The 18,829-nt window shown below is 43.3% G+C and overlaps 2 protein-coding genes and 1 non-coding gene across 5 annotated transcripts; 1 reads left to right on the top strand and 2 right to left on the bottom strand.

Moving 5' to 3' along the window:
- The first annotated feature begins 534 nt into the window (after nucleotides 1-534).
- LOC106568980 (divergent protein kinase domain 1A) lies at nucleotides 535-9,276 on the top strand. 2 transcript variants are annotated; one of them, XM_014139907.2, is made up of 5 exons: nucleotides 538-914; nucleotides 5,448-5,582; nucleotides 5,945-6,052; nucleotides 6,416-6,592; nucleotides 6,860-9,276. In XM_014139907.2, the coding sequence occupies exons 1-5, from the start codon at nucleotides 861-863 to the stop codon at nucleotides 7,670-7,672; spliced, it is 1,287 nt and encodes a 428-aa protein (XP_013995382.1). In that variant the 5' UTR covers nucleotides 538-860; the 3' UTR covers nucleotides 7,673-9,276. The 2 variants fall into 2 exon arrangements, with proteins under 2 accessions (XP_013995383.1, XP_013995382.1); XM_014139908.2 differs by lacking the exon at nucleotides 5,945-6,052 and having other exon boundaries at nucleotides 535-914.
- Nucleotides 8,480-17,921, bottom strand: LOC106568981 (60S ribosomal protein L5). 2 transcript variants are annotated; one of them, XM_014139909.2, is made up of 9 exons: nucleotides 17,832-17,921; nucleotides 15,709-15,836; nucleotides 12,964-13,033; nucleotides 11,876-11,991; nucleotides 11,637-11,771; nucleotides 10,852-11,054; nucleotides 10,314-10,491; nucleotides 9,897-9,985; nucleotides 8,480-9,625 (listed from the first exon to the last, which is right to left on the bottom strand). In XM_014139909.2, exons 2-9 carry the CDS (start codon nucleotides 15,709-15,711, stop codon nucleotides 9,523-9,525), a joined length of 897 nt encoding a protein of 298 aa, XP_013995384.1. In that variant the 5' UTR covers nucleotides 15,712-15,836; nucleotides 17,832-17,921; the 3' UTR covers nucleotides 8,480-9,522. The 2 variants fall into 2 exon arrangements, with proteins under 2 accessions (XP_013995384.1, XP_013995385.1); XM_014139910.2 differs by lacking the exons at nucleotides 12,964-13,033; nucleotides 17,832-17,921 and having other exon boundaries at nucleotides 15,709-15,835.
- On the bottom strand, nucleotides 10,686-10,809 carry LOC123726952 (small nucleolar RNA SNORA26). Its single transcript, XR_006759059.1, has one exon. It is a non-coding gene; the product is annotated as a small nucleolar RNA SNORA26 (small nucleolar RNA).
- Nucleotides 17,922-18,829: the final 908 nt, after the last annotated feature.

Here is an 18,829-nt window from a genome sequence, read left to right as displayed (position 1 = left end):
TTTATATTGTTTTATTCACACCATCATTTATTTTGAAACTTTACACACACATACTCTTATGTTGAAAGCTATTGTGTAGACAATATTTAAAGAAATACACAAATGCATGTTATTGGAATTACACAGTTGAGTCTGCAAAACTTAGAAACGTTCTCTCTACAAGTCAATATGTATCCCATGTACAGTCTATTACAGGATATGTATGGCACAGTCCCCCTTCCAAAACGACACATATTTGGTTAGTAGAGACCCTACTGAGTATTTTCCACCCCACTTTTTTCTGAGAACGGTAGAAAAGTTCTCTCTGCAGCCCAATATTCTCAACATACCAGTGTCAACGATAGTGTTTTTTCATTGTTGGTTAAAAATGTTTGTTTTTTTAAAACCATATTTTGTATTTGTTTTCCTAAATTACTAATTGTCTTTCCTTGTTGGCCATTGATTAAAATGCAATGTCTTTTGAATGAGTTATCCGCATTGCAATATTTGGAAATGTGTTGTTTTATTTTGAAGGTTTTCTCATTGACCATATTACCGTGACGTCATCCGTTGTGCTGCTGGCAGAATACTAGTCAGCTGCACGAGCAAGACAGCAGCGCTGCCCGACCCGTGAACTGCGTAAAGAGCCGGTCTTTGGCTGTAGGCTAACTACACAAATGGAGAACTAAGAATAATCGGGTACCGGGAGATTTTCGATGTTAGAATATATTTTGTGAAATCTAGAATGTGCTTCGAACGCATTGGAAACTGAAAATTGTGTAGCCTACGAACACGGACAGTCTCTTCATGAGCTCCAGCTTCACTCCATTTATTTGGATTCTCTTTCGCAGTTCCACGTATTGAGATGGTCTATTTTTGTGATGGCGAGAGGTCTGTTTCCACGGGCCTGGATAAAGAAATCATTCTTTTTCCAGGTAACAGTGCTATTCTAAAGCGTTTTACACATTTTATATTGACAGAGCTTGCAGTCAATAAGATTGACACCGTGTGGTTACTGTCGCTGATTGTTGTAACTAGTATATGCATTTTGTCGTGCAGACTCTTAAAATTCTGATGGGACTAAAATGTTCATTTAATAGTAGCCTACACAGCAGTTCATGGAGGTAGCAAACATTTGGCAGCGATGCATATTCTTGCATGCTGAAATTGTTGATGCTACCATGAGGTGCGTCAATTTGGTTTGGAAAAATAGTCTGCCTACCCCTAAGAACTGGCAGAAATAAATTAGGCCTATTATTATGTTATGGGACTAGGGCACTAGGCTACACTTTATTACATAAAGCTTAATGCACTCATATTGAATTTACTCAGATTCATTTGGGCTACCACCTTTGTCCTTGCTTGAGGCCACCAGTGGCATATGTGATTCTGCAGCTGCAACAGTTTGTTTATCCAGTGGCACAGCAGGAATGATCTGGATAGTAAGGCTGAACCAAGAGTATTGGGCACTGGGGGGCCTGCAATTCCCCGATACCAGGGATCATCAACAAAACTGAACAAAAATATAAACGAAACAGATTTTTTGTTTATTCCCAGTTTAAAAGAGTTTGCTGAGTTACAGTTCAAATAAGGAAATCAGTCAATTGAAATAAATTCATTAGGCCCTAATCTATCGATTTCACATGACTGGGAATAAATTAATGCATCTGTTGGTCACAGATACCTTAAAAAAATAGGTAGAAAAGTAGTCAGTATCTGGTGTGACCACCGCTTGCCTAATGCAGCGCGACACATCTCCTTCGCATAAAGTTGATCAGGCTGTTGATTGTGGCCTGTGGAATGTTGATCCACTCCTCTTCAATAGCTGTGCGAAGTTTCTGGATATTGGAGGGAACAGGAACGCGTTGTTGTACACGTCAATCCATAGCATCCCAAACATGCTCAATGGGTGACATGTCTGGTGAGTATGCAGGCCATGGAAGAACTGGGATATTTTCAGCTTCCAGGAATTGTGTACAGATCCTTGCGACATGGGGCATTATCATGCTAAAACATGAGGTGATGGCGTCGAATGAATGGCATGGTAATGGGCCTCAGGATCTCATCACGGTATCTCTGTGCATTGAAATTGCCATCGATAAAATTGAATTGTGTTTGTTGTCTGTAGCTTATGCCTGCCCATACCATAACCCTACCGCCACCATGGGGCACTCCGTTTACAACATTGACATCAGCAAACCGCTCACCCTCACAACGCCATACACGTGGTCTGCGGTTGTGAGGCCAGTTTGACATACTGCCAAGTTCTCTAAAACAACATGGCAGAGAAATTAACATTACCATCCCTGGCAACAGCTCTGGTGGGCATTCCTACAGTCAGCATGCCAATTGCACACACCCTTAAAACTTGAGACATCTGTGGTATTGTTGTGACAAAACTGTGCATTTTAGAGTGACCTTTTATTTTCCCCAGCACAAGGTTCACTTGTGTAATGATCATGCTGTTAATCAGCTTCTTGATATGCCACACTTGTCAGGTGGATAGATTATCTTGGCAAAGGAGAAATTCTCACTAACAGGGATGTAAACAAATTTGTGGAACATTTTGAGAGAAATTAGCTTTTTGTGTGTATGGAACATTTATGGGATCTTTTATTTCAGTTTCTATTTTTGTTTAGTGTAGATTCAGCCTTTTTCTTAAGCGGATGGTCGGGGAGCCGGAACGTAGAAGTCCAAACGGATATAATATCTGTCTAAAACATAGTCATTTCAAACCTTGCTTACAATTGTATACTATCACGTCTCTCTATTATGCGTTGGAATATTTGTACAGATTTCCAAAATTAAAATCACTTGGAGCCTTCCCTGTGGCTCAGTTGGTAGAGCATGGTGTTTGCAATGCCAGGGTTGTGGGTTTGATTCCCACGGGGGGGCCAGTACGGAGAGAGAAAAAAAAGAAATGTATGTATTCACTACTGTAAGTCGCTCTGGATAAGAGCGTCTGCTAAATGACTAAAATGTAAAAATGAGCTGATTTCCTGGTATTTTTAGTCTTTTATGTCCAACAATTAATTTAAAATATATGTATGTATGGGGGAACCTAGCCCTATACCATAAGAAGCTTAGTGGGAAGAGGGTGAGAGGGACCGTATGCACTGATGTACAGAACACGCGCTGTGAGTGTGTCTGTTTTGGGTTGGATAGAATGTAAAAATAATATTTAGCTTGGATGTGACAGAGTTGCTTGTTCACTCTGGCCAGTGATGCACAGCCTATTACTATGGTTCCCAATCCATCACTATGGTAATGTCGACGTTGCTCTCAATGTCTGACATGCTTGCTTTGCTTATTATTATAATTTGTTTTAATTTAACCTCCATTTAACTAGGAAAGTCAGTTAAGAACAAATTCTTATTTACAATGACTACCTACCAAACCCGGACGACGCTGGGCCAATTGTGCGCCGCCCTATGGGACTCCCAATCACGGCCGGTTGTGATACAGCCTGGAATCGAACGCGATGCAGTGCCTTAGACTGCTGCGCCACTTGGGAGCCCAATGTTTTTGTTAAATATGTAATAGACTTTTATATAATATGTAACTTATTCAAACCACAGAATACATTTTAGAGGACTTTCTGTTGCAGTATGTTGAGGGCATTCAATAGCACATGATTGTATTTAGGGCTTGGAATTTCCAGGGACCTCATGATACGATATTATAACCATACTTAGGTGCCGATAGGATATGTATTGCAATTCTCACGATTCTATATGTATTGCGATTCAATACTGTGATTTTATTGCGATTCGATGTTCCAAACATATTGCTCACCATATGACTACTACAAAGGGACGAGAGAGCCTGAGAAAACAACAAGTTTTGATCAGTCATGGAAATAAAAGTGCTGAAAACAAATTGGCTCCCTTTTTAAAAAGAAAATTGAGAATTAGCTAAGGGAAAATACTGGCATTTGGTGCAAACATACTATTGCAAAAATAATATTCCAATATTGTCAAAACGATATGATATAATATCCCAATATGTAACTGTTTGATTTCCCCCCCATCTCTAACTGTATTCTGTTCCCATGTTTTGCTGTACTCAATAGTTGTTCTACCATCTGAAAAGCAGCCTGGGATGTATTCAGTGATGTGAAACGTTCTGAACATTGCAGATAGAACAAGTAGAGCAGACATGATTAAATTTGCAGATAGAAATAGAACAAGTAGAGCAGACATGATTAAATCGCTCAATACGATTTTTTTTTCTTCTTTCTGACAGACAATCGTATCTGTTTTACACAACATTTCAATCTGAACGTTCTCTAAAGTTACATCCTCCTGAAGAGATGTTGTTGTTAGAACAATACTTTACTGCTCACTGCAGAATGAGGCCTGGCTTGTGACTCGAACAACAGTGACTTGGTCCTACCTCTGGCGGCCCCTCTCTCTCTAACCCCTTTAAGCAATAACTCCCTCATGGTTCAAGCTTATTCTTCTCATCCCAAAACAACACCGCTCTAAGCTCCAGGCTTGATCATAGAGTCCTGATTAGAAATACTTAGTCAGAGAAAATCAAAGGTGACTTGTCCCTTTCCCCTCACAAGTATCTTATTGGTCACAGTTTACCTTTCAGACATACTCTGATTCTGTTTTGATATCCACACACAGTATGATGCAATTTATTGGCAGGGCAGTGGGGCAGTCAATCTCTGATCCCTGGCATCAATCCCTGATTAGGCATGCATTCTAGGTAGTATGCTGGTATGGACATTGGAACGTAAGCCTCTTGACTGCATACAGGCCGTTCGTTATCTTGTCATGTGATATGAGGCCTGTGACACAGCCTATAGCCTAGGTCGTAACTCCATTGATTTAGAACCATGTCTAGAGTCTTGTTACATTAAGACCAAACCAACAGTCAACCCCAGAACTCTTGATGTTTAGTCTCAACGGGCCAGGGCCACTGTGGTTATGAGATCAATAGCTTGATTATGTGACCCCCCCCCACTGTCACCGTGGAAACTACAGTACCGCTGGTTGTCTGTTGTTGGTCACATGACGGTGTTGATTAGGATGCGCTAATTAGTATACCGCCATTGACCAGGCTGGCCTCATTTTTCACTGTCATAGCAAAATAGGGGTTTGTTCTCTCTCTCTCACTCCATTTGTTTGTAGACGCATGTGAATGTGTCCCGTTAAAAGTCCAGAATCCTAACAGAATACCTCACCTCATGCCATTAATGAAAAATCCACAGTTTCAGATACATTTCAAATCAAACGGACAACTGCACTTTAGAATTAGATGGAATGATGTTTACTGTGTCGGGTAGGGGTCTTGGCACACTATTTTACAACACGATGTGGTAGATTGAACATGGTGGTTAAACATTGTGCACTTAATGCTCTACTCATTGGTGCATTGGTGCATGCTTATGCATTTTAAAGGGAAGGTGAAGAATAAAGTAAACGACTAAGCCGGTTTGCTTTGTTTGACACCTGTAGGCTCGCATCTCCTTTGTGCGGGTGAAATACCTGTTCCTCACCTGGCTGACTGTGTTTGTCGGGGGCTGGGTGATCTACGTCCAGTACTCCAACTACACCGAGCTGTGCAGAGGACATGAGTGCAAGAACGCCATAGTGAGTACGGACACATCAGTCATATCCATGATCCACTTGTTTTTTTGTTGTTGTCTTCTCTTACATATTTTGCTGTGTTTATTGATAGACAGTCGGTAGGGGCTACAGGAAAGACAGGAGGAGTGCTTTGAACAGGCAGTGGGGCCAGATTGGTATGACAACACTGTGTGGGGGGCGGCAGCACTAAAGTGGTAGTGGTGGCAGTAGCACTGCTATAGAGCATCACCCATAGCATTTCTCACCCATCTTCACAAGTGGTCCGCCCTCTATAGATCTCACTTTGTAAAATCTGCTGTACTGTTGTAGTGTAAAGCAATGGAGAGAGAGAGACTAACACCGACCCATGTCCACTGCTCCCCCAGTGTGACAAATACAGGAGAGGCATCATTGACGGCTCGGCCTGCAGCAGCCTTTGTGACAAAGACACCCTCTACCTGGGCAGGTGCCTCTCTACCAGCCCCAACAACCAGGTGTGGTAACAGACCGTGCACCCTACCTCTGAGCTGCAGGGGTTACTGTACTGTACAAGTTGTCTTGGTCTGTACCAAGTACAGGTCCAGGATTAGTAAAACCAATCTTAGATCAGTGCATCCTCCTAGGACCCGGACCTACAGCCCTGGTTTTGACTCAAGGCACTTCAGCAAGTTCCCGTATGTGGCCAATGGTTTTATTGAAGGGCGCGGTGTCTTCAGTAGAAGTTCACTATAGTATTTCCATGCACCGTCAGTTCAGAATAGTAATTCAGTACCATCAGTTCTTATTGACATTAGGTGTATAAATAATGTAATGCATCTCTGGTTGTCCCTCTCGTTCCTCTTGCCTGGGGCTCTCAGGTGTACACAGGTGGCTGGGGTGACATGGACGGGGTGATCCGCTGCCAGGTGGGGGAGGTGCTGCACTATGAGCTGGGAGAGGAGCCGGAGCCCCGGAGAGAGGCTGCAGTCTTCGACAAACCCACCCGCGGAACGTCTGTGGAGAAGTTCCGCGAGATGGTCTTCAATCACCTCAAGGTCTTGGAACTATTGCCGCTATTGACTGTCAGCAGATCCTGTCGCAAAATCAGCATACCGTTTTGACATGGGTTTTTGTCTCCATCGAAGTCCTTTGATGCTTTGGTTATTTATCGCACCAACATTTTTACTGAAATCTGCATAGTTTATAGAGGATACATTTTAAACCTCTCTTCATGTCCTTCCTCCCCCTTTCTCTCCACTTCCTCCCCCTCTCTCCACTTCCTCCCCCTCTCTCCACTTACTCCCCCTCTCTCCCTTCTCCAGTCAAAACTGGGCGAGCAAGCTAATCTGGCCAGCCTGGTGACCCAAATACTCAGTGTCGCCGACGGCAACAAGGACGGCCACGTCTCGCTCCCAGAGGCCCGTTCGACCTGGGCTCTTCTCCAGTTGGACGAGGTGCTGCTGGGCCTGCTCCTCCAGGAACGGGGCCACACCCCTCGTCTGATGGGCTTCTGTGGAGACCTGTACATGACCGAGAGGGTACCCTATGGCCCCCTTTACGGTGTCAGCCTCCCCTGGCCCCTGGAGGCCTGGGTCCCCAGTGGGGCCCAACGCAGCATGGACCAGTGGTTCACCCCCTCGTGGCCCCGCAAAGCCAAGATCTCCATGGGTCTCCTGGAGCTGGTGGAGGACATCTTCCACGGCAACTACGGCAGCTTCCTCATGTGCGACCTGAGCGCCGGCCACTTCGGCTACACGGACCGCCACGACCTCCGCCTCACCGACCCGAGGGCCATCGTCTCCGAGGACGCGTTCAGGCGAACCATGCGCGCGCTGCACTGCGAGAAGGACGACGACTGCTTGTTGGGGGCGGACTGCCGGACATCATGCGACGTGGCTCAGAAACGATGCAGGGAGGAGGTGACCCAGCCCAACCTGGCCAAGGCGTGCAGGGCGCTGAGGGACTACCTCCTGAGGGGAGCGCCGTCGGAGCTGAGAGAGGAGCTAGAGAGGCAGCTGTATGCCTGCATGGCCCTCAGGGGCTCAGCGGGCCAGATGGACATGGAACACTCACTCATCCTGAACAACCTCAAAGCTCTGCTGTGGAGACAGATCTCCCATACTAAAGACTCATGATGCTCAAAGAATTAAGACGTACTGACTAGTCTGCTACTGGCAGTGGCTTGGGAAGAGAAGCCTTTGGGGAAATGATTTCTAAAAACTCAACCATTTTGGTGGATCGTTCATTCAAGACGTACTATATTGTTTTATCTACCACCCGTTTTATGCTGCATAGCAGTTGTTTTGGCGGTGTAACTGCATTAGAGCTGTCAAATCCACCAGCGGCTCCTGGCATTACACCTATTTGAAAGTAAATGACTGGTATTCGAAATATGGTGGAACGCCCTTTAGTCCATACCTTTAGAAAAGCTATTTTATCACTACTTTGTTTTGCAGTAAAACTCGAGGATAAGTGTTTCCAGTGACACCATCGGTGTGCATCGTGTGATTTTAACCAATTATGAGTAGACATTGCGTTATTGGTTGACGTCATTGGAAATCTCCCCCCCCTTTTTTTATTACGTAACAAATGTGCCATTTTCACATTTTGATGTTGTTGCGGAGATATTTTTCCTTTTTACAATTCCCTCTAAGATAAATTAAAACGTACAACTTCGAACACTACTGTGAGATGCAGTCTAGACCTCAATTAGGCTGACGAATGATTTTCAATTTGAGCATCATTATTTCTATATAGCCTACACTTTCTTGTTCTGAACTTCTAGCGCAAGTGGCTTCATGACAACCAAAAGCAGCCGCTCACCGATTTGACAGCTCCACCTCAGACACCGCCAAAACATTGGCTAAAGCTTGAACCAATTTAATCTAGGCATGAGTCGTTGGAAGAATGGACTACTACAATTCATATTCAGGATGCTGGGAAACTGTAGAGATATTTGCTGTTTATGAAGGAGCTCATGGAACATTTTGAAGTGATAGTATGAACTACACATTAAGTACACTTGCACATTACATGAAGACAATGTGACCAATATATATAACCGGGGAAAGCGTATAGAAGTCTATGGCTTTGTCCCAATAATCTTTCCTGCCATGATTTGAAATGACCGGTATTACCAATATGGTGGAACTCCTTTTAGTCGATCCATTGCGTTTAGATTCATGGGAAGTAGTGGAACGAGTGTATACTTCAGGAGGTAAGATACTGGGACACATCCCATGGAGTCATCCACTTTGCTGGACATTTCACCACCCTTCCTCACTTGATGATTTGTATTGGCATATAGCAGTGCTGCATCAAAACTGGACAAATTAAAGGCTCTTCTCCACCCTCCGACAAGAGCCAGTTTGCGTACCATGTACATTTCTCAAACATCTGTAGTTTCCCACTAAACCCTGTGTAGCATACTAGTACCATATTCTGTACAAGCTAGAGATCATGCTGAAAACACCAGACTTGTTATCTACATGAACTGCATTTGACTTGCTGTTTCTACGTTCTTTCAAGCCTAAACTTAAACAAGTAGGTCACACTGTACATCTTTTAAAAAGGAACCCCAGTCCGATGTGGATTCTGAAGGAGTTAAATGCAGCTGTGACCTTCGGTTTTGAGGGATGAATTGCAATGTATCCTGACCAACTAATCCTGATGTGTTTCCATGTTTACCTTGACGTTTGAACCAGCATGATTTTGCACAATAAAAATCACATACCACTCACCACTGTGGTCTCAGTCGAGTTGAAAGTGGATTATCCTGACTGTCTGTGCAGTGAGTATGAAAAAAAATATGCCCAGACTAGTAAAGGATGTTAAAAACAGAATGGGAGGACCTGCTAAATCAACTCATTCAATCACACCAGAATTTCCCTCAAATATAAAAAACGGCAGTATACAGGAAGCCATTCTCGCAAAGTGACGGTGAAACAAAGTCATTTGCAATACATTTATTAAGCCAGTGGTCCGTCTAACCGTCCGCCGCCTCTGCTTCCTGTGCTCGTAGAAAGCTGGCCTTTTTCTGGGCGACGCGGTCCTTTCTCTGTGCCAACGAGAGTTTGGCGCGGTTCCACCTGCGACAGAAAACAATACCCCCATTAACCATCAGCACAGTGAATGAGATTAAAGACCGATAGCTCAATGTTGACGCTACCAGTGGATCTACAATATACAGTCGCTTCTCTCAGCCCCGTCTTGAAAGGACAATGGACATCAGCTGTTGCAAATGAAGGACCAACTACATTTTGCTCAGCATACTTTGTATCATCATAAAGAAGCACTACCCCAATGCACAATATCCAAATGTTCCCAAGTGAAAAGCCAGCAACTGTGTACCAAACCCACCTCTTCTTCTTGACGTCTTTTTTGGGTTTCTTTTCGTGGACTGGGTTCTCTCTAATGGCAGCATGTGCTTTCTTGTACATCTCCTCTACCTGAAAGAACACATTGTTTAGACAGAGGTAAGGTAACAAAAACAGTTCAGGACAAGAGTCACAGAAAACCAACAGCCCTATCTGGTCATTCATCTCGCTTCTCTCAGCCCCGTCTTGAAAGAACAAAAAAAACATCAGCCGTCGCAAACGAAGGACCAACTCCAATTTGCTCAGAGATCTTGGAATCATCATCAAGAAGCAGCGAATTTAACGTAGCGTGTTTAAAAGGAGTTGCCAAACCAACCGATACTCTCCCATTACAGGATCAGGAGTACAGGCTTTCCCGTCACTAATGTCTGATTCAGTGGCCTGTGTAAAATGGCCTTACTGTGTCTGGAGTGACTCCGTTCTTTATGAAGCGGGAGAACTGTTTCTTATAGGCGTCTTCGTCCTCCTCCATCAGGTAGCTCATGTAGTCCGACACGTTCATGCCCATGATGTGTTTGCGATGCATCTCTGCGTTGAACTCTTTGCTCTCCATGTCATAGCCTGGGAAACGTTTCGTGCTGAGGAGCGAGAGGTACCACAACGATTACTTTGGTCGATTTAGTGGACAGTGACTTTGAATAGTCAAATTAAAAACGAAGTTTTCCATAATCACATTTTAAGATGACAAAAAGGCAATGTCGTATTACAGAATTGATAGTCTATTCTCGGGCAAACATTTTCCGATGAAGTGCAAGAGAAGAGACGTGGACACATTTGTATCTCCCGACAGGATCCGCAGTGAGGTGTTCAGCCTTCACTACAGGTTTATGAGAGAACTATAATACTTTACCCCTCTGTGTTGATCATATAGGACATTTCAAGTCCTAGATGGGCAAAAAAGGGGATCCATATTCAGCTTTAACCTGCACTCAACTAACCTGTGAGGAATTGACAGGCCACCGTCAACGGCACCCTTTAGTGCTCCGAACACTTTGTTGCCCGTCGACGTCCTGGCTAGCCCGGCGTCTAGAAAACACGTGAAGGCCCCCGGCTGGCCGTCTATACTCTCCACGTTGAACTCATCTCCCGTCACCTCCACCTGGCCCTCGTACACCTGGTCCAGGCCAAACTTGTTCAGCAGCTGAGGAGCGAGAGAGAACGATGTTTCATTAGAGAAATGCAGTCTAACATTTCGCAGCAATCTGGGTTGCAAATGTATATCCTCAAATGAATAGTAGCTTGCTAAACTGAAATTAATTGCATTCACTGATAGACGGAGGCCACACGACTGTAAAAGCAGGTAAAGAATATCCCCATACCAGCGTCACAGGTTACCGCAAAAAAAAAAAAGTATAAGTTTCAGAAAACTGTACACACAGGTCTGTCTTCCCTTTTCAGCATAATGATACTGGTACAGGATGCAGTGGCAGGTTTTATTAAAAAATCTACAATTCATTTGCCAGTGCAGATGAATGGCTACACAGGTGCCATCAACACCCTGAGAAACAACTTTACTCAGGGTGAAGTCATTCCAGTATAATTACAGCGACGTCAACCTGCTTCCTCATGAAAACAGAGAAATTAACTATGAGAAAATGCGAGAATATTTTTGCGCGAGTGTGCACGCTTGCGTATCTCTATGGGATTGCACAATGGTATGTGCATGTACCTATGCATTCCTCTATGTGTATGAGCGTGAGGCGTGTGTGTGTGTGTCCCTTACCCTGCGAGCCAGCAGTAGGCCTGTGCAGTAGGCTGCAGCGTAGTTTGTCAGTCCCACTGTGATGCCGTACTTTGGCAGTTCATGGGAGTAGGCGGCACTGACAATCTGGTCACCCTCAATCTTGGCGTAAGCGATCTGAAACAGAGATAGAAGTGGTGAGGGTCTGGATGTGGTAAAAAATGTTTTTAAACAAGATTCTTAGAGCTGGGCAGGGACAAAAGCCTGCACACTGCACTCACCTGACAGCAGATATCTCTGTTGGAGAACCTCACGATCATCCTGTACTTGGGAGTGTTGTACTTGTTCTTGTCTTGTATGACCAGGCGCTTACGGGCGAAGTAGTCAGTCTTCCCCTCTGTCAAAGACAATCACACCAAACACACAACTGGCTAGTATGCCAGAATTAGCCAATCACTTGACTGTTTATCTTCACCACTTCTAGTAGTGCATTCGTCTCGCTTCTCTCAGCCCCGTCTTGAAAGAACAAAAAAACATCAGCCGCCGCAAATGAAGGACCAACTACAATTTGCTCAGAGATCTTGGAATCATCATCAAGAAGCAGTGAATTTATCACAAATTCAAACAACTGGTTAGTATGCCAGCATTTGTCAATTTTTTTTTTTTAAAGTTTGTTCTCCATTCTATTCAGTCAGTGGCTGCATTCCAAACACTTAACAGACACACCCTCTCCCCTCAGGGCAATTGAATTTTAAATGGACCACCCTTGCCTGGAAATTCATCCCCCGCCGATTGTGTTTTGAGCTACTGTTAGCTTATGGGTGCTTTATATGCGCTACGGTCAATTATGATTGCATGTCTACTTATTAACTATATAATTATTAATATACGCCTATGTATGATAGCTAGCAAATGAATTAGCTAAATAGCATTAGCCTGCCTAGCTGGAACATCCGAAGGAAAATGTTTTATTTCTACAATTTCCAAAAGCTAACCCAACAAAAACATCGTTACTTTTACGAGACGTTTGTGCACGAGTAGCCCAATTTCTAACTTATTTACTTTCACTTGTATGTTGACTCCATGTTGAGGTTTTACAATTTGCACGACTTTTCTTAGCGGATGTACAATCATCGCAAATTGAATTATGGGGCGTTTCAGGCCCCGCAGTGTACATAATTGTACACTCGCAAACTCCATTAAACTAGGGCTGAGGGGCTTACGTAGCAAACTTCCCTTGCTTGGCTAATAATTTGTACCAACGACAAATAGGGTGTGTCTTTTATGAGTTTGAACCGCAGCCAGAAGTTGGCGAGAATATGACATAAAGGGTGCGTGAATGTGCATTTACATATCAAGAAAAATGTACCTCGCCTTCTCCTGAATTTCACCTGGTATCTCTTGAAGTAGGCCTTACTTTTAACGACTTTCACAAAGCCCTGTAGAAAGAAAGAGGTGAGACAGCTGCCATTGCAGACTTCTGTCGAATGGTTCAGGCGTGTCAGCTACCATGTAATACATATTTCTGCAGGCTGGGCCCTAAAAAAAGTGCATAAGCACAATGAATATAATGTAGGCCAAATGCCACCGAGGATAACACGCCTGTGCTTCTCACAGAAACCAGTTAATGTCGCCATCCCTCCCTCCCTCACACTTTCCCTGGATGCCACTACTCTTGCTCAACAAAAAAAATGTGATCTGTCTCATCACAATTTATGTCACTCCAAAATGACTGAGGTAGGGTGGAGTTTTACTCCAAGTTTGTCTACAATTGACACGTGTTATATTTAGCGCCACATAATGTACAACCTGTTAGGGCTAGGGGGCAGTATTGACACGGCTGGATAAAAAAACATACCCGATTTAATCTGGTTACCACTCCTACCCAGTAACTAGAATATGCATATACTTATTACATATGGATAGAAAACACCCTAAAGTTTCTAAAACTGTTTGAATGGTGTCTGTGAGTATAACAGAACTCAAATGGCAGGTCAAAACCTGAGAGATTCCTTTACAGGAAGTGGCCTGTCTGACCATTTGTTGAACTTCTTTTCCATCTCTATCATTTACTAAGGATCTCTGCTCTAACGTGACACTTCCCACGTCTTCCATAGGCTCTCAGAGCCCGGGAAAAAACAGAATGTCGTCATTCCAGCCCCAGGCTGAAACACATTATCGCCTTTCTCAAGTGGCCGATCAAGGGACACTGGGCTTAGGCGCGTGACCCGACCGCCCCCGCCTTTGATTTTTTCCTCTGTTTGCCGAAAAGGAGATTCCCTGTCGGAATATTATCGCTTTTCTACGAGAAAAATGGCATAAAAATTTATTTTAAACAGCGGTTGACATGCTTCGAAGTACGGTAATGGAATATTTAGAATTTTATTGTCACGAATTGTGCCATGCGCGCGACCCTTCTTTACCATTTCGGATAGTGTCTGGAATGCACGAACAAAACGCCGCTATTCGGATATAACGATGGATTATTTTGGACCAAACCAACATTTGTTATTGAAGTAGCAGTCCTGGGACTGCATTCTGACGAAGACAACAAAAGGTAATCAAACTTTTATAATAGTAAATATGATTATGGTGAGTGCTAAACTTGCCGGGTGTCTAAATAGCGAGCCCGTGATGCCTGGGCTATGTACTTAGAATATTGCAAAATGTGCTTTCACCAAAAAGCTATTTTAAAATCGGACATATCGAGTGCATAGAGGAGGTCTGTATCTATAATTCTTAAAATAATTGTTATGCTTTTTGTGAACGTTTATCATGAGTAATTTAGTAAAATGTTAGCGAATTCCCCGGAAGTTTGCGGGGGGTATGCTAGTTCTGAACGTCACATGCTAATGGAAAAAGCTGGTTTTTGATATAAATATGAACTTGATTGAACAAAACATGCATGTATTGTATAACATAATGTCCTAGGGTTGTCATCTGATGAAGATCATCAAAGGTGAGTGCTGCATTTAGCTGTCTTCTGGGTTTTGGTGACATTATATGCTGGCTTGAAAAATGGGTGTCTGATTATTTCTGGCTTGGTACTCTGCTGACATAATCTAATGTTTTGCTTTCGTTGTAAAGCCTTTTTGAAATCGGACAGTGTGGTTAGATTAACGAGAGTCTTGTCTTTAAATGGCTGTAAAATAGTCATATGTTTGAGAAATTGAAGTAATAGGATTTTTAAGGTTTTGAAAATCGCGCCACAGGCTTAAAGTGGCTGTTACGTAGGTGGGACGAATTCGTCCCGCCTAGCCCAGAGAGGTTTTAACATGCTGCCGCTAAAACTTCCGGGTTTAAAAAATGGTACAGCTCGCGCGGGTATTTGATTTTCTTTTTTGGGGGGGTCCATACATTAGGAATGGTAAACGGGGATCCCCATCTTAAAAGTCATTAAAACTGCGACAGTAACGAATAGTTTTGCATTGACTGCTTGTACGAATACATGTTTCCCTCCCTATGACACTCGTAACTTGAATGCGTCTGTAGATTAATATTTTTCTGCGAACACAACACGCCCACTAGGTAAAAAATATAGACAATTCTACTATGGGGTAGTCTGGCTTTCTATGCATTACTAGTTTTGTTTGCAGAGGAAAACTAAATGTGGACAGTTTGTAGCATCTTCAAAGTGCACCTCGGCATAAACTTGTTTTCTTCTTGTTCCATTTCTTTTTTTTGGTTGAAGGCAAAAGTAAGCCAGCGCGGCGGTATGCATTACTATAGTGATTTCAGTAAACAGGCAGAAGTTTAAATATTTTAACTCTGGCGGCAAGTCCCGTTTACCGTGGAGGCTGACGGCATTCAACGTTGTGTTCTCGTTGAAAAACAATTACATCTGGTTTGCCGTCTACCTCGTACCATCTAAACACAGCATTTGGGCTGACATCTACATCAAACGTGTTTCTATGCAATTGGAAATGTTGAGGTAGGCCTTTGAGCGCCATATCGCCACGCTGGAACCTAGCCTACAGCTGACCGGCGAAAGTATGCCGCACAAATCCACCCTCATCCATTTCCAAAGAAACGTATATCCGACATGACTATGCATAATTACAAGTATACGCGGAACATGTTGTGGATTGTCAACATATGATGACAAAATACTGACCATTTCTGCAAAATTTTCAACTTCTCAGTTGAAAGTCTTCCCAAGCAGCTGCAGAGTTGGTGAAATATGCTGACGTCGCAGACAGGATACCGCTTTCTATGAATAGAAACGGTAAAGCACGCCACCTACTGGATGGGAGGAAAAATTGTATGAATACTATTTTATTCATCGTAGTCTCGGGAAATCCCAGACCTTGTACATTCCAAACACTTTAAAAGACACACCCTATCCTCTCAATCGTAAAATCAAGTGTACACTTCTGATGACGTTTCATGGCGTCTGACAAGTATGCAGGGCGAGGGAGGAAGGAATTGTTTTTAAATGGACCGCCCTTGCCCGAAAATTCGTCACTCGTTCATCCCGCCCTGATGTGATAATAGTAAAAATGGTGGAGTTTGTTTTTGCATGGCCCGGTGCCCCGGTTGAGTAAACATTTCGCTTAAGGGCCAAGGGAATGGTCTAAAATTAACAAACTCAGCTCAACCGGGGTACCGGGCAATGCAAAACGAACTACACCAATATCAAAATCGGAGAGGATGAGGCTGAGCGAGAGAATTTACCTCAACCAAAACGTTTCGTAATGCTTAGGCTGTTACAAATGTACTTATATAGGTGGATGATGCACGGGGCATTCCTGCAACTTTTATAAAAACAACTTAATTGTGCCTGTTGTTCACATGTTTATCTGCCCTCTCATTGGCTAGTGGTCCCACCTGCTCTCTCCTGCCTGCAATCATTGAGAACATGTATTTCCATTAGAGCAGTCACTTGGCTATCTTGTCAATATAATAGATATTCTTTGTCTAAACGCAGCTGTATAGGGCAACAGAACATTGTTCATGTGGGAGGCAAACTGTCTACTAGCCTCGGCCCCCAGATAAAAGCCTGGGCAGAGGGTAGAATATTACAGTCTCTGATGTCTCTCCTACCTGTGCAAGCAAGGTTACAAAAAGTGAGTCTTTTGCAAGAATAACCTATTTTGGTCTCTCAATTATTAACTTCACCATAATAAAGGCAAAGCCACAATACACACAACACAGGAAATAAAACGACCACCCTTTTAAACTACACTCAAAACAAATTCACAGTAAGCAAAGCATCCTTGTACTTCTACATGAACATTTCAAACAGTGTGTGGTAAAACCAGCTCTTTATTTGTGTTCCCTCGCACCAGATGGCCCTGCAGTGGATAGCAGCCATTTTAACGGGCTCCTGACCAGTTCTGCAATTTTGTGCTTTTTTTTATGCTGATCGTAATTTTTTAAAGATTTTTTTTTACATAATGTCTCCATTGTGTCATTGTAAATAAGATCGTGTTCTTAACTGACTTGCCTAGTAAAATAAAAACAGTTAAAAACTGAAGAACATACACACATCCAGGTACTTTTTGCAGGGGCTGGAGTTGTAAAAACTATTGGTCGCTAAACCCGGAGAAAGGACGGACCATGTGAAAAACTGTTGGTCTCTAAATCCGGCTAGAAAGACCGCGTAAAAACGGTTGGCTGGTATGCCCTCACCCGCTCTATACTTATAACTGATTGGTTTGGTTCTGTCCTCTATAGTGCTGTCTGGTTAGAACATGATGTTGAGGCGCATCACTGTACTCTTGATAGTCACCACCGCACACTCGCAGACACAGCTGTTTCCATTTGAAGATGTTTATATGACTTTGGTCATCCCGAATGACTTGGAATATTTTTGTTGTGGCTCATAAGACAAAGATATGAACAAATGTAAACAGTATTAGTTAAGGGTTATAACTTTACAATATACATATATGTACATGAATAAATGGCAAATGGCATTACACTTACAACATGTCTATAAAGGGCTATAAACACAGCATCAATATAAACTTAAACAGTCACCTCTTAGAGAGAAAGAGAAGACAATTACTTAGGCTGACAAAGGGTCGAGATTTATGGCACCCTCTCTCTCCAGCTTTGTGTGAGAATCTGCCAGGCTGGCGTTGCAAACACCATGCTCTACCAACTGAGCCACAGGCAAAGAAGTATTGGCAAAGACGTATTGGCAACTCTAACATTGAAGAATAGTAACAGCCATACAGTAGAACATATGTCTGAAAGCTATCAAAGAAACAGGAAGTAATTGGTGGTAATTACCTATTATTACACAGCATGTAAAAACCCCAATGTTGCACGCGCAACATTCAGACATTCGTGTTACTGCCGACAATAAAATGTCCTCGGAAACTTGTGTCTTCTCCCTTCGGATGACGATAACACTCGGATCTGAGTGGGAGTGTGCAGTGTCCAGATGCACATTTCCAAGCGCTCTGATTGGTTGGGAAGGGCAGGTCTATGATGCGTGAGGGATAATTTAGGTAGGCTGAGCAGTCAAACTAACAGTAAAGGGAAACATGAAGGGACTGTGAGGGGAAGTTAATTAGAGGAGAGGAGCACGGCTGCCTTTTTTACAGGAGTTGTAGGTGAATTCATGAAAAATAAAAAGGAAAACGCTGCACACTTGTTATAATAAAATCACCTGAAGCAGTGTGCAGCGTTTTCCTTTGTATTTTACATAATGTCTCCGCCATAATTTCCTATGACTGAGAACAGCTTTTGGTCATCAGAAAAGTGATCACTAACCTCGATTTGAAAGACCATTTCTACTTCAACGAGTTGGCAGCTATAGACGTTCTTCTTACTCGGACCAGGCACTAATCCCTGGGACTCGAAAGAGGAAGCGATGGCGCAAGAGAAGCAGATGAGCCGGCATCCTAACGAGACTACGTTAGTGAGTAAATAAACCGCCTCTACCCTCCATTCTGTTGCCGAACATACAGTCACAAGAGAACAAACTGGACGAGCTCCGTTCGAGACTATACTATCAACGGGACCTGAAGAACTGCAATATTCTATGTTTCTTGAAGTCGTAGATAAACAAGGACATGGATTAGAATATGTTCCCGGATTATTCCGATGGCATTGAAGATTTTATCATATCAGTCACCGGCGTCATTAATAAGTGCATCGACGAAGTCATCCCCACAGTGACCATACGTACATATCCCAATCAGAAGCCATGGATTACAGGCAACATCCGCACTGAGCTAAAGGCTAGAGCTGCCACCTTCAAGGAACGGGACACTAATCCGGAC

The sequence above is a fragment of the Salmo salar genome, chromosome ssa14 (genome assembly GCF_905237065.1).
Source record: "Salmo salar chromosome ssa14, Ssal_v3.1, whole genome shotgun sequence".
In the NCBI taxonomy this organism is placed as follows: Eukaryota; Metazoa; Chordata; class Actinopteri; order Salmoniformes; family Salmonidae; genus Salmo; species Salmo salar.
The sequence above is the reverse complement of the archived record's forward strand: the minus strand, read 5'-3'. Positions and strand labels throughout refer to the sequence as shown.

Excerpts from the sequence above, each read along its gene's own strand:
- LOC106568980 (XM_014139907.2), top strand. The coding sequence starts at position 861 with ATGGCGAGAGGTCTGTTTCCACGGGCCTGGATAAAGAAATCATTCTTT. Across the intron at positions 915-5,447 it reads AGAAATCATTCTTTTTCCAG|GCTCGCATCTCCTTTGTGCG; the intron begins GTAACAGTGCTA and ends TGACACCTGTAG. Across the intron at positions 6,593-6,859 it reads TGGTCTTCAATCACCTCAAG|TCAAAACTGGGCGAGCAAGC; the intron begins GTCTTGGAACTA and ends TCCCTTCTCCAG.
- LOC106568981 (XM_014139909.2), bottom strand. Across the intron at positions 10,492-10,851 it reads GGCCTGTCAATTCCTCACAG|CACGAAACGTTTCCCAGGCT; the intron begins GTTAGTTGAGTG and ends CTCGCTCCTCAG. Across the intron at positions 9,626-9,896 it reads AAAGACGTCAAGAAGAAGAG|GTGGAACCGCGCCAAACTCT; the intron begins GTGGGTTTGGTA and ends TTTCTGTCGCAG.